Consider the following 12932-nt stretch of genomic DNA (forward strand, 5'->3'; position numbering starts at 1 on the left):
TTAATGATTATGAAATGCACCCTTTCTCTTAGCAGATTTGAACATCTCAGTTGACTGCAGCTTCGACCACGGGGTCTGTGACTGGAAACAGGACATAGAAGACGATTTTGATTGGACTCCTGCTGATGGAGAGAATGGTATTTAGATTTCACTATTTCATGTTCTACAATATGGCTCAGGTAAAGAAAGCTGTCCAGCTATGGGAGGGTTATTACTCCCATCACTTTTAGGTCAGATCTGTTCGTTGTGTTTAGAAACTGTTAGATCTTCCCAAGTCCCCCAGATGAATGACTAACTTGGTTCAGCCTATTATATTCTCCTCCTCAATCCGTCTTTTAACCACTGACCCCCACAAATGATGCTCCAGCAAACCTTCTATCTTCACTTTCCGGCCTCTAGGAGAGACGTTGGCATTTGTATAAGATTTAAGAGTATTGGAGAAAAGGTAGAAAGAAGTTATTCCTTTCCCCCAGTTAACCAGCTATGGTGCTCTGTAGTTTTTTGTTTGTTTGTTTGTTTGTTTGGTGGGGGCAGTGAGGAATAAATCTTGAAAGGAAGGAGGACCCCTACCTAAACCTGGGATTTGAGTAGAGTCACCTCTCAAAGCATCAAAACCATGAGCATCAAATCAGCCACCTGGACTGAACATTCCCTTCAGTTCCTTGAAGATTTCTTTCTTTCCACCTAATCTTGGACATTTCTCAGCCTCAGCTCCAACCTGCCTACTTTCCACTGCCTACCTAAACACCTTCGGTGGGCCCTAGCTTTCCCTTTGGGCAGACCATTTGGCTGGCAGATCCTGTTTGGAGAATACATAGAATCCCTGTCTCCTAAGGGTGACGATATAATTAGAGACAATTGTTATACCTTCAGGGACTCCAGTTCCTTACCAAACAAATTGTTTATTTGGGGGTGTACAGGCTCACCCTTCAGTTAATAGATCCATCTTCTAGACCCTTCCTCTAGACTAATTCATTCCTGAGGTTTTTTCTTTCAAGCCCTTACATACAGTCAGGAAACCTGGATGTATCCTAACAAAAATTCCTTCTAGAGTTTGGGGTTAGGGTAGAGGGGATACACCCCACACAGCAAGTTGCATGAGTGAGATTACTGCTAAAGAATTAGTGTAGGCACAGTGCACGTTTAACCAGGCTAGAGACAATCCATATTTGGAGAAGCTGTCTTGTCATAACTAATCTGAGTTTCTCCTTTCTAACACCATAGAATCTCCAAATGTGTGTCTACCAGAGCTGTCTCACATTGGGAGTCCGTAGGTTATTCCAGGATCCTGGCCGCTCATACAGTCAGCAATGTCTTACGTTGGGATTTCCACCAGTGGGGAATGCCCTATTTACAAACACCTGATTCACAAAAGACCCTGGGGTTTGCATCACCCAAATCATACTTCTTCCCCTTCTGCACCTCCATCTCTAGGTGGGCTTGTTTTTGCCTACAGAGCTAAATAGTAAAAAGAACCACAGGATGAATCAACATCGTTAAAAGGATAAAATCTCAAGGACGGATTAAAGTGGGTTTTAGCTGGGAAGGAACGGGAACCTGCCACAGTGGGTCACAGAAGAGAGAATGTAGCTGGTAGAGTTACCAAATAAAGCATAGGGTGCCTAAATTTCAGATAAGCAATGAATACTTGTCATATCTCTCAGGCATGTTTATCTAAAATTCAAACTCCACTGGGCATACTGTATTTTTATTTGCTCAATCTGACAACCTTACTAGCTGGCTAAGAAGACTGGACAGTCTCTGAGTCCAGTGAAAACTAAGGCAATGTCGGCCTGGGTCCTCACGTGTCTCCGGAAATTGCACTCGCAGAAGACTCCGCCCCACCCCAGCATTCCTCCCAGCTTCTACAGGAATCCCTCTTTCTTACCAACTTCTTCATACCCCGCTCAATGTAGAGTTTTTGCCAAGTTCATCAAAGCCATATTCAGGAGATTGGTGATAAACAAACATCTACTACCACTGATTAAAAGATACTTAGAAGATGGACACTTAGAAATAGAAGATGTGTTCGTGTCATCTTAAATCAGAAGTTGAAATGATATGTTACACATGGTAGTTGAGCTCGATGAAAACATTAGTAAAAATTCAGGTATGTTGTGGATTACATATCATACTATGGACCCACCTGAAAAGCTGACTATCGTATGTATCATTGATTCAGTAGGGAAACGCATTCTTAGGTTCCAAAAACCAAAGTGGCAAGTTCTAGAGCTTAAGTTCTCCATCACCTGCAAATTACCTACAGTGCTAAGGGATCATGTAATTAGATTCTTACTCCACATCTGCTATTGCCAAGCCTTGTGAATGTGAACAAGTTCCTCGGTTTCTCTGACCCTCAGTAGTCTTTTCTATGCAAAAAAGGATTTCAACTCCGTGATTCCCTGAAATCTATTTTAGCATGAAAATTCTGATGCTATGTTTGAAATGAAAAGAACTTCAACTTTCCCCATAGGAGACCACCATCCTTTACTTATAACTATTTAATACACTATAGCCAAACCCTGTACAATAGCCTCATTAATGATGCATCTTTCTTCTCTTAAAGCTGTCGGCTACTATATGGTAGTTCCGGCCCTGGCAGGCCATGAGAACGACATTGGCCGATTGAAACTTCTCCTCCCTGACCTGCAGCTCCGAAGCAACTTCTGTTTGCTCTTTCATTACTGGTTGGCTGGAGACAAAGTAGGGAAACTTCGAGTGTTTGTGAAAAACAGGAGCAGTCCTTTGGCATGGGAAGAGACCCAGAGTGAGGATGAAAGGTGGAAGACCGGGAAAATTCAGTTACATCAAGGGACTGACACTACCAAAAGCGTAAGTAGAAAAAAGAGTATGGCAGTAGACATTGACATCCTTTTTCAGTGACTTAACAAACAAGTACTTACTGAAGTACCTGGCCACTAGGACTACAAAGGTGAATAGGGCTTTTCCCTTACACTTAAATAGCTTATATCCTGGAACAAAATAGGCAAGATGCTAATCAGCACAGTTAACAATAATGCTTGTCAAATGCACATATATCACATTGTGTGGGGACAATCTGTTTGTGTGTCAAGCTCCTCTCACCAGCTTCCTTGTGAACCAGGCTACAAATTCCTTAACATGTAACAGAACATCTTGCTCATTCGTTCTATGCCCAGCACTTATCTCAACAAATGAACACGAGAAGGTCGCTTTTTAAATGTCTTCTAATATTTTTGTACTGGGATAAGGAAAAATGCAGTTAAATACCAACACAAATTAGGATGGCAATTAATTATCCTGACATTTATTTTTAGTTATCCAGGAGTGTCAGTCAGGGATTTCAGTGATGGAGAGGCCGCCATACCCCAAGATCTCGACCTGCCCACCCTCATTATCCCACCTAGTGCAGCTGCAGTGAGAGGTCTCCTTTTTGGCTCACTACTTTAAAAAAAAAAGATTTTAGTTATTTATTTTTAGGGAAGGAGAAAGAGAGGGAGAGAAACATCCATGTGTGGTTGCCTCTCGCATGCCCCCTACTGGGGACCTGGCCCACAGCCCAGGCGTGTGCCCTGACTGGGAACTGAACTGGCCCGCACTCAATCCACTGAGCCACACCAGTCAGGGCTGACTCACTACTTTTTAAAACTGCCCAGAAGGATATCTTCCTGATACCAGTTCCTTCCTGAGAAGAGACTAGGGGAGGAAGAAATTTCTATACACCCAGTTGAGCTGTCATTTGCCGCTTGGTGATAACTTGTCTCCAGCAGGTCTCAAGAAAATGAATCGAGGTAGCTTGGGGACAAGAGAGGGCAGCCCAGGCAGCGGGCAGTCACAGTCTCCCTTTGCCCCAGTTGTCCCTCTGAGCCTCCCCCTTCTGTCTTCGGAGATCCTGGGAGATTAGGACACTGGTGACAACGAGCCTAAAATCACTTCATCTCTGCCTCCTTGAAAACTCTTCCATGATTATTTAGCAGGAAAGAGATGCTGTTGGGGATGGCGAATAGTTGCGTGAAGGTATTGTTGTGAGCATGATTCTTAAAGGATCTTTCTTTACAAGGCCCATTTGCTGTAAGTTTGAGTTTATTTTTTAAAAAAGTTTAGAAAAGACAAAGGGAAATCATTCCACAGTAACATCAATGCTTCCATATTTTGCATTTTACTTTCTACATTAATACATATTTGAATGTATTTATATCCACAGTACAAACACAGTACATGTTGTTGAATTCAGTTTGATGGAATTACATGTGAGTGTGGCATTTTAAAGAAAAATAACGTGTTCCAAGTTAAATATTCTTTTCTGTCTAAAATTTTTGCTCCAGGGTAATCTTAATCATGTTTGAATCAGAATAATTTTGCTGTCTTCTAAATCTGCTTATCTCTGGTAGTGAGAATTAAAGAATTAAAGAGCACACTAGGCATGTTACCATTTTTATTGCTTTTCCTCATAATAAATAGTATTTAATAAATGCTTCATAAATTGTACCTATTATTATTTTCATAATTATTGAATTGAAAATATTTCGACATCTTTTTCTGATTATAAAACTAACATGAACTATTTTTTAAAAATCACAAAACTGAAGAAACTTATAAACATCATTCAGCAAAATTTATTTTAATAATATTTCAATGAAAATATTTCTAAGTGAATGAGTGAATACAAAATAGTCACTGTATAGCCTTAATTTTGTTAAGTAAATGAGTCACCCCTGTCATTTTGTGTCCAATTTGAAGATAAGTTATTTTAGTATTCATCTTCTGTTCTTTATACAGTAGAAATGTCTAAACTATGAAGAAATTTGCTTCTCTCTTGATTATTAATAAATTTCTTAGACAAAAGTGATTATAGCCTATTATGAAACATGTCTCAGCACATGAAAACAGTGACACACCAGATAATTTCTGAATATGTGAATCAATATTTTAAGAAAAATAACTATATTATTACAAACTATGAAAATCTGAATATATCCAAATAATTTCCTTTCAACTATATAGTTTTGCATTAGATGTTCACAGAAAATATTATATTTCTTTTATCCAGTTTTTTTTTAAGAAAATCATACTCCTTTATTTTTGCTTTTTTTTTTTGAAGTGGGAATTAAAAAATGTCTTCTCAAACTTTACCCTCCTCAGCTTTCCAGGGGCTTCCAGGTTCTTTTAGGTGTTATAGTGACCCTGTTTTCTCTGAACATAACTCACTCAGTGCAGATAGCTGTCATCTGGAAAAATAGAATATATTACTACTCTTCAATGCCAAAGCCTATTTCTGTGCAATAGGGATACATGAGGTTAGTCCTCTTTAATAGCTGTTAAATAGTCTGATTCTATCATTGTTTTGAATATTTTGAAGTAATTTTTTATTCCCTCTCCATTATTATTAGATCATTTTTGAAGCGGAACGTGGCAAGGGCAAAACCGGAGAAATTGCAGTAGACGGTGTCGTGCTGGTGTCCGGCCTGTGTCCAGACGGCCTTTTACCCATGGATGCGTGAATGTTACTCTTGTCTTTTGTATCTTTATACTTGACTTTCATGTCAGTTCTCTGTTTCTTTGATATTACATCATAAACGCCCCTCCATTTTAAAAATATAAACTGAAAAATTGCAATGTGCCAACAGAAACATTGTTGTACAATGCCTTTCTTATATAGATGCATCAATACTTGCTTTAAACTCATTTCTGAATTGATAAAATGTGAAAATGTCAGTTCAGTTCCCCCCCAGTATATCTGATATGTCTACATGAGCTAATGAATCTCTCTGTACAACAAAAACAAACAAACACACAAACAGAAAAATGTTTAACTGTGTGACTTTTATGGCACATCTTACAAACTATGACATCACAGATAGACTTTTACCTAAGTGGCTTAGCCAGATTTTTTTATAGCCAAACTTGTATATTTAAATTCTCTGTAATAGTAATATCCAAATAATCACCTTGTCTCATGGCTTAAGTTTTTTTTTTAAGCAGGGAAATGTGGTTGTTTGATTTTATGTTTAGTTATGTGTATGATTATTTGCTTTCCTGGAAAACGTGAGTTTTATTCTTTCTCTATGGAAATACTTTATATTCTTAAAAATTCTTAAAATTACTATCTATTATGGGAACACATGACTGCCTTATTAGGCCTTATAACTGCAATGCAAATTAGCGTAAGTTGTTGAATTCAAGGCCTCAGAGAACCTAAAACTAAATTAAGCAAGTAGCAAGGCTCAAAAGAAAAATGGATGCCTTCTTTTCTGTTTCTTTTCTCCCAAATCCAAGAACAGCTTTGTGTGGTAATGAATCCTGAGGGAATTCTCTGAGGATGAAAGGATATTCTGCTTTAAGATTCTGGGTCACAAATTGCTCCAAGATAGCTCCCAAATAGAAGGCTCTCTACATATTTACTCGCCCTCCCCTAAAGCAGTGAAGGCATTGGGCCATAGGAGGAAGGAAAGAGAGAAAGTGGTCCACTTATTCATCTTTAAAATTTGTAGTCTCACTCTTAAAGTTTTTTTATACTGAAACTCTTGGGTGGGGGGTGGGGAAACACATTGTTTTTCCTTAATGTGAAGTGATTTTGGCACACAAGGTCTACATAGAACTGTAGCTGTATCTGTTGGATAACTAGTAGTCACAGAAACCCCCAAAATAGTGTTTCTAGTGAGATTAGTTGAAGACCTGCCCAGCTACATCAAATCAGCCCACAGAATTGTAAGAGATAATAAAATGGTTGTTTTAAAACATTAAAATTTGGGGTGATTTGTTACACAGCAAAAGCTAACTGATACATATGGTTTTCAATACTGTGGTAGAAGCTAAAGAAGACTTCCTTTCTTGATAGAAAATGAATGCATGAAGCTAGGCTAAGTTGAACTGAATAATATTCCCCGTTTCTCTAATGTCTGTAGCAGAGACTTCTAGTTACCTACCCAATATCCATTCTCACCTTTTTCCTTACTAATATAACCACATATAAATATATTTGGAGGGTTAGGGGGCAATGTGCTCAACTAAAAGATTGCATTTCTTAAAATCTCTTTCAGTTGGAGGAGGCCCCTGAAGCATTGGTGGGGCTTCCAGGAAGGATCATTAAAGTCCACCCTCTGCTGGCGGCCCACTTTTGCCATATCTCCCCCTCCTTCTTCCTGCCTTCGATGTGGCTGTGAAGGCAGGTGCTCTATGAGCTACCTTGTGACCATGAGGGCAAGGACCACACTCTACGAAGGAGTGCTGAAGGAAGCCTGGGCCACTGATGACATTCTGGCATCTCTACCCCTGTCCCAGACTGGCTACTGCTCAATATTTTATCAAGTGAAGGAAATATAAATCCTTTCTTGGCCCACCTAGGATTTCAAACAAAGCTCAATCCAGATTCAGGTGACCACTCTCCAATTCCTGGGGGCTGCTTCTTCTATTTCCACCACAAAAGCATACAGTCTTGAGGACTAACTTCTTAGACCCATAAATACCAACAGATGGTTTTAAATCCCAATCAACAGCCCATAGTGTCATGGAGCTCTAGCCTGCAGCAGCACCGAATCATACTTTGCTTCCTTTGAGGAAACCTAAGGTCAGCCAATTCAGCCATGACTCCCATGTCTGCTGACGCTGGCCAGCAAGCAGTGTGCAAAGCACCCAGATCATCCATCCATCCTTTCCCACTCACTCATCACCACACTCTTATGGGCTTCCTCTTCTGGACACTCATTCCCACTGTTTCTGTCCCCTTCCCCATCACACATACTCCATGGTCTGGAAAAGAAGCTCTGCTTCACCTTAATGCATGCCAATGATGTCTTCCTCCATCTTTCAACCTTAGCTGAGCTGAGCACTCTCCCAGAGCCTCCTCTATCCCTGCAGCCTTATCAAATGACTGCCACCCATCCTCTCCCACTGCACACATGTCAGGGTCTGGAGTTGCAGGCGGCATCTTTCATGCCCTACTCTTGTTTACGATCTCTTATTTCTCATCAGCCATGTAAAAGTCATTGTTCATTGGAGCTGCTCTTAAGTAGCTCTATAGTCCTGTGTCCTTCCTAGCCATTGTCATCAATCAATCTATGCAAATGACATCTATGCAAATGACCCACCCAGTATCCTGGCCACACAGTTCTTTGACCTCCTCTCTTCCAGTTACCATCACTTTCTCCCTGTCACTGGCCTTTTAAAAATCTTTTTCCTCATCAGTCCAAGCTGTGGTCACACAGCTCTCCACTGAATGTGAGACAGGTTCCACTTGCACCATTCATTTTTCAAACCGTTTCTCGGAGCTCCAGCAGTGCCCCCTTGTGGCAGCCTGTGTGCATAGGTGTGTGGCTGCCACCAGGCAAACAGCTAAAAAGACTGTCTTCAGCATCTGCTGCTCCCTGCTTTGCTCCATTTCTCCCTTCCCTGGTGTCCTGTGAATGAACACATGCGTCTTTCAATTCAGTCACTCCTGAGGTCTTGCAGAATCTAATCTACAGAACTTTCATTCTTTCCTGTCAACACTTCCTGGTCCTATGTGACAAGTGAAGGGATGCTATCCTTATAAGATAACTCAGCTGTTGGGAACAAACAGCTGCAAGTGTAACCTTGACTAACTAATATTTCCTGTTTTATAATAGCAGCTTCCAATGCCTTCATACAAAGGAGTGAGCAAGAGAGCCATTTCAGCACCATGGTAAAATCAGGAACTCCCTTCTGCTGGCCCTCAAATCTCACAGCTACATTAAGACAGGGGCTGTGCCAACTGGTGTTTACTGGGAGCAGGCAACAGAAACAGATCTCAGCCAACCTATGTCACCGGGAAGTTGCAGTAAAGAAGCAGAGTTGTACAGGCAGGTGAAAGGACCAGTGATCCGGCCTTGGGGATGGGCTGCAGGGCTAGAAACAGAGATAAGGAAAAAATAGCCATTGCTTATCAGGATGCCACCAGGGCCAGAATGATCTGTCACCATGTTAGTCTCCACATTACTCTGCCTAAAATTCACATTCTGGTCAATCAAACGAGGCTGGGCCACGGGTCATGCATATAAGTTTCTTGGCTACTCCATTTCCTATACTGTACTTCACAGCCCCATGGCTATTCTGTGACTACCTATTTGTACTTCTGAATCCCCTCACCTCTTCAGCCATTCCCCCACTCCTCCCTCCCATCTGACAATCATCAAAACACTCTCTGTATCCGTGATTCTGTCTCTGTTCTTCTTGTTTGCTTAGTTTGTGTTTTAGATTCAATTGTTGATAGGTATGTATTTATTGCCGTTTTATTGTTCATAGTTTTGATCTTCTTTTTCTTAAATAAGTCCCTTTAACATTTCATATAATAATAGTTTGGTGATGATGAACTCCTTTAGTTTTTCTCATCTGAGAAGCTCTTTATCTGTCCTTCGATTCTAAACAATAGTTTTGCTGGGTACAGCAATCTTGACTATAGATCCCTGCTTTTCATGACTTTGAATACTTCTTTCCAATCCCTTCTAGCCTGCAAAGTTTCTTTTGAGAAATCAACTGACAGTCTTATGAGAACTCCCCTGTAGGTAACTAACTTCTTTTCTCTTCCTGCTTTTAAGATTCTCTCTTATCTTTAACCTTTGGCATTTTAATTATGATGTGTCTTGGAGTGGGCCTCTTTGCATCCATCTTGTTTGGGACTCTCTATGCTTCCTGGACTTGCATGTCTCTTTCCTTCACCAAAGTGGGCAAGTTTTCCTTCATTATTTTTTCAAATAGATTTCCAATTTCTTGGTCTTTCTCTTCTTCTGGAATCCCTATAATGCAAATGTTGGACCTCTTGAAGTTGTCTCAGAGGCTACTTGTACTATCCTCATTTTTTGGATTTTTTTCCTTCTTGTTGTTCTGATTCATTGTTTTTTGCTTCTTTATGTTCCAAGTCGTTGATTTGATTCTTGGCTTCATCCACCCCACTATTATTTCCTGGAAAATTGTTCTTTATTTTAATTAGTGTATCCTTTGTTTCTGACTGGATCTTTTTTTATGCTGCTGGGGTCTTCACTAAATTCCTTGAGCATCCTTATAACCACTGTTTTGAACTCTGCATCTGATAGATCACTTATCTCCATTTCATTTTGTTCTTTTTCTGGAGTTTTGACCTTTTCTTTCATTTGGGCCATGTTCCTTTGCCTCCTCATTCTGGCAGCCTCCCTGTGTTTGTTTCTATGTATCAGGTGCAACTTCTTTGACTCCATGTCTTGATAGTGTGGTCTAATGTAGTAGGTGTCCTATACGGTCCTGTGGCACAGCCTCCCCTATCACCCAAGCTGGGTACTTGAGGTGTGCCCTTCATGTGGGCTGAGAACACCCTCCTCTTGTAGTTGAGCCCTGATTGCTGTTGGAAGGCCAATGGGAGGGATCGACCCAGGCCAGTCAGCTGCAAGGACTGGCTGTGACCGCTGACCACCACTCTCTGCTCGCCATGGAGGATTAGCTGTGCAGGGGCGGGGTGGTGGTGCTCTGACAGGGTCTGCAGCTGTCCACTGGGTGCACTGGCCCTGGAGTTCCCAAGTGGTGCAGGCCAAGGTCATCCCCCACCTGTGTTTTGCCTGGGGCCACCCTGCCTGAGCTATAAAGCAATCTGAGATGGTTGCTACTTGTGCTGGGCTTGGACATTCCCAGGTGAAGCCAAGCTTTGAATCTAGGCTGGCTGCTGCTAGTGCCAGGCCTAGGGCTCACTGAGGCCAGCTGTTGCTTATGTGAGAGGATTTAGGAAGTTGTGAAGCATAAGCCAGGATCAGCCATTCATATGGAAAAGCAGCATGGGTGGGCCCGTAAGTTAGGTGGGGCGGAGTCTCAGGGGATCTCCAGGGCGGGGCAAACGGTATTAACCAGGTTGATGGAGTCTCAGATATGGCACCAGTCTGCCAGCTCTGTGGCTCTGTGGAGGGAGGGTTCATAAAAGAGACAATGGCCTCTGTTCGCCTTGATGCCAGACACTTCAGTTCTCCCTTTATGCCACTGGTGACTTTCACACTGCTACCTCAGTGCTAAAGCTCAGAGGGAGTGAGTCTGAGTAGGTGAGTCTGTGTGTGGGTTCTTTGAGAGGAACAGCTTGGGGCTCCAGAAGTTTCTTCTACTGACTCAATCCCCGCTGGCTTTTGCAGCCAGAAGTTGTGGGGACTTATCTTCCTGGCACTGGAACCCTGGGTTAGGGGGCCTGGTGTGGTGCTGGGACTCCTCGCTCCTGAGATATCCCTCCCAAATTTTTATCCACCACATACGAATGTGGGACCAGCCTGTTTTGCATCTGTGCCTCTCCTACCAGTCTGGATGGATATGGTTCTTTAATTCGATAGTTGTTAGACTTCCATTCAAGTCAATTTCTGATGGTTCCGAGTGATGGTTGTTCTGTATTCTAGTTGTAATTTTGATGTGGTTGTGGAAGGAGGCAAACCATGTCTGCCTACGCAGCCATCTTGACCAGAAGTCTGTACTTTTTCTATATCTTTCAAATTAAATGGCATTTTGAAGCTTCCCCAGTAACCAAATAGTATAAATATTGTTTCATTGCGTCTGAATTTTTCATCCTATGATCTGCACCAAGAAGCAGTTTAAAAGCCAGACTTGCTGGTCCTTCATTTCTCTGATAATCTGTTGCCATGAATCTATGGTAGAATAACCCACATTCTAGAGAAATGACAAAATGGACTAAATGGTGTCAGAAAGGAGAAGAAGAGGTATGAAAATGACCTAAAAATTATTACTACAGGAACAGAGGGTATTAAATGGGACTCTTCCTGGCTTGGAGTTTTGCCCAAGGCCCCAACACAGAACACAATGCTAAATACCCACTGATTCTAAAGAGATATGCTAGACCATCTACACAGGACTAAGTGGAGAGCCCAAACTACTTCTGCCATGCATGGTCCCTCACCCATCTTCAGCTTATGTCAAAGAGAAAGCAAGAGTGAAAGAGGCCTGTTAGAATTCTCGAAGCTTCCTCCCACCTTGCAGGCAAGTGGAGGGGACTTTGAGAGAACCACTCAGAGAGACTGACAGGTTCCCCTGTCATGAAAGGGCACCAAAAATGCTGTTTGACTCTCCTGAAAAACTCAACAGCTGAGAAGCCAGCTGGGGCTGCCTAAGACTCCCTATGACAGTGAGGAGAGTAGCTGCAGAGGGAGCAGCCTCAGCTTCCAGGGATTAGTGGCGGGGATGGGGGGGGGGGGGGGGGGGGGGGGCGGAGCTGCTGGGGTTTTCCCATGGGCTAAGTGCCTATCAAGCAAGTAGCTGGGTTTAGGTTGTTTTTGGAGGATCCTGCCTGTGAGGCCTGTCTGTGGGTGAAGTGAGCAAACAGAAAAAGGCTCAGTGGGTCATGCCGCCAAAAGCAGAAGCTAGTGGTCAACAAGACAGTGTATCACCTGAACCAGAGAATGGGTGAGAAAGGGCCCCCAGCCAGGGAAGGAGGCTCTGAAAAATCCCAAAAATGAGCCCATAAAAAGAAGAAAAGAGGCAGCCTTCGGACATTAGCACACAGAGAGTTCCAATACTAGGTAACAACATTATTGTTCATATTAGTTTCCTGTGGTTGCCATAACTGGGTGGCTTAAAAGAATGGAAATTCATTGTCTCACAGTTCTGGAGTCAGGAGTTCAACTTCAGGGGGTTAGCAGGACCACATTCCCTCCAAAAGCTGTGGGAGGAAACCCCTCAGTGCTCCTTCCAGTCCTGGTGGCTGCGGGAGTTCCTTGGCTTGTGGCTGCCTAGCTCCAATGTCCACCTTTGTCTTTGCTTGGCCTTCACCTCAGTCCTCCGTGTTTCTTCCTTTTCTGTCTCTTATAATGACACTTGTCATTGGATTTAGGGCCCACCTGGATTGGATAATCCAGTATGATCTCATCTTGAGATCATTAACTCAATTATATATTCAAAGACCCCCCCGTTTTTCCCCAAAATAAGGTCACATTCACAGGTTCTGAGGGTTAGACATAATCCATATGTCTTTCCATTTGCTGTTC

At 42.2% G+C, this 12932-nt stretch overlaps 1 protein-coding gene across 1 annotated transcript in view; it reads left to right on the forward strand.

The window, feature by feature from the left end:
• The window catches only part of EGFL6 (EGF like domain multiple 6), a 48762-nt gene extending 43282 nt beyond the window's left edge, over positions 1-5480 (forward strand). The window contains exons 10-12 of the mRNA XM_054581181.1: positions 33-137; positions 2567-2832; positions 5370-5480. Coding sequence (XP_054437156.1) covers positions 33-137; positions 2567-2832; positions 5370-5480 — 482 coding nt within the window. The remainder of the gene's footprint in view (positions 1-32; positions 138-2566; positions 2833-5369) is intronic.
• The last annotated feature ends 7452 nt before the right edge of the window (positions 5481-12932 follow it).

The sequence above is a fragment of the Pteronotus mesoamericanus genome, unplaced genomic scaffold (assembly GCF_021234165.1).
Source record: "Pteronotus mesoamericanus isolate MK-2021 breed Mesoamerican mustached bat unplaced genomic scaffold, CSHL_Meso_final contig_65, whole genome shotgun sequence".
NCBI classification, from domain to species: domain Eukaryota; kingdom Metazoa; phylum Chordata; class Mammalia; order Chiroptera; family Mormoopidae; genus Pteronotus; species Pteronotus mesoamericanus.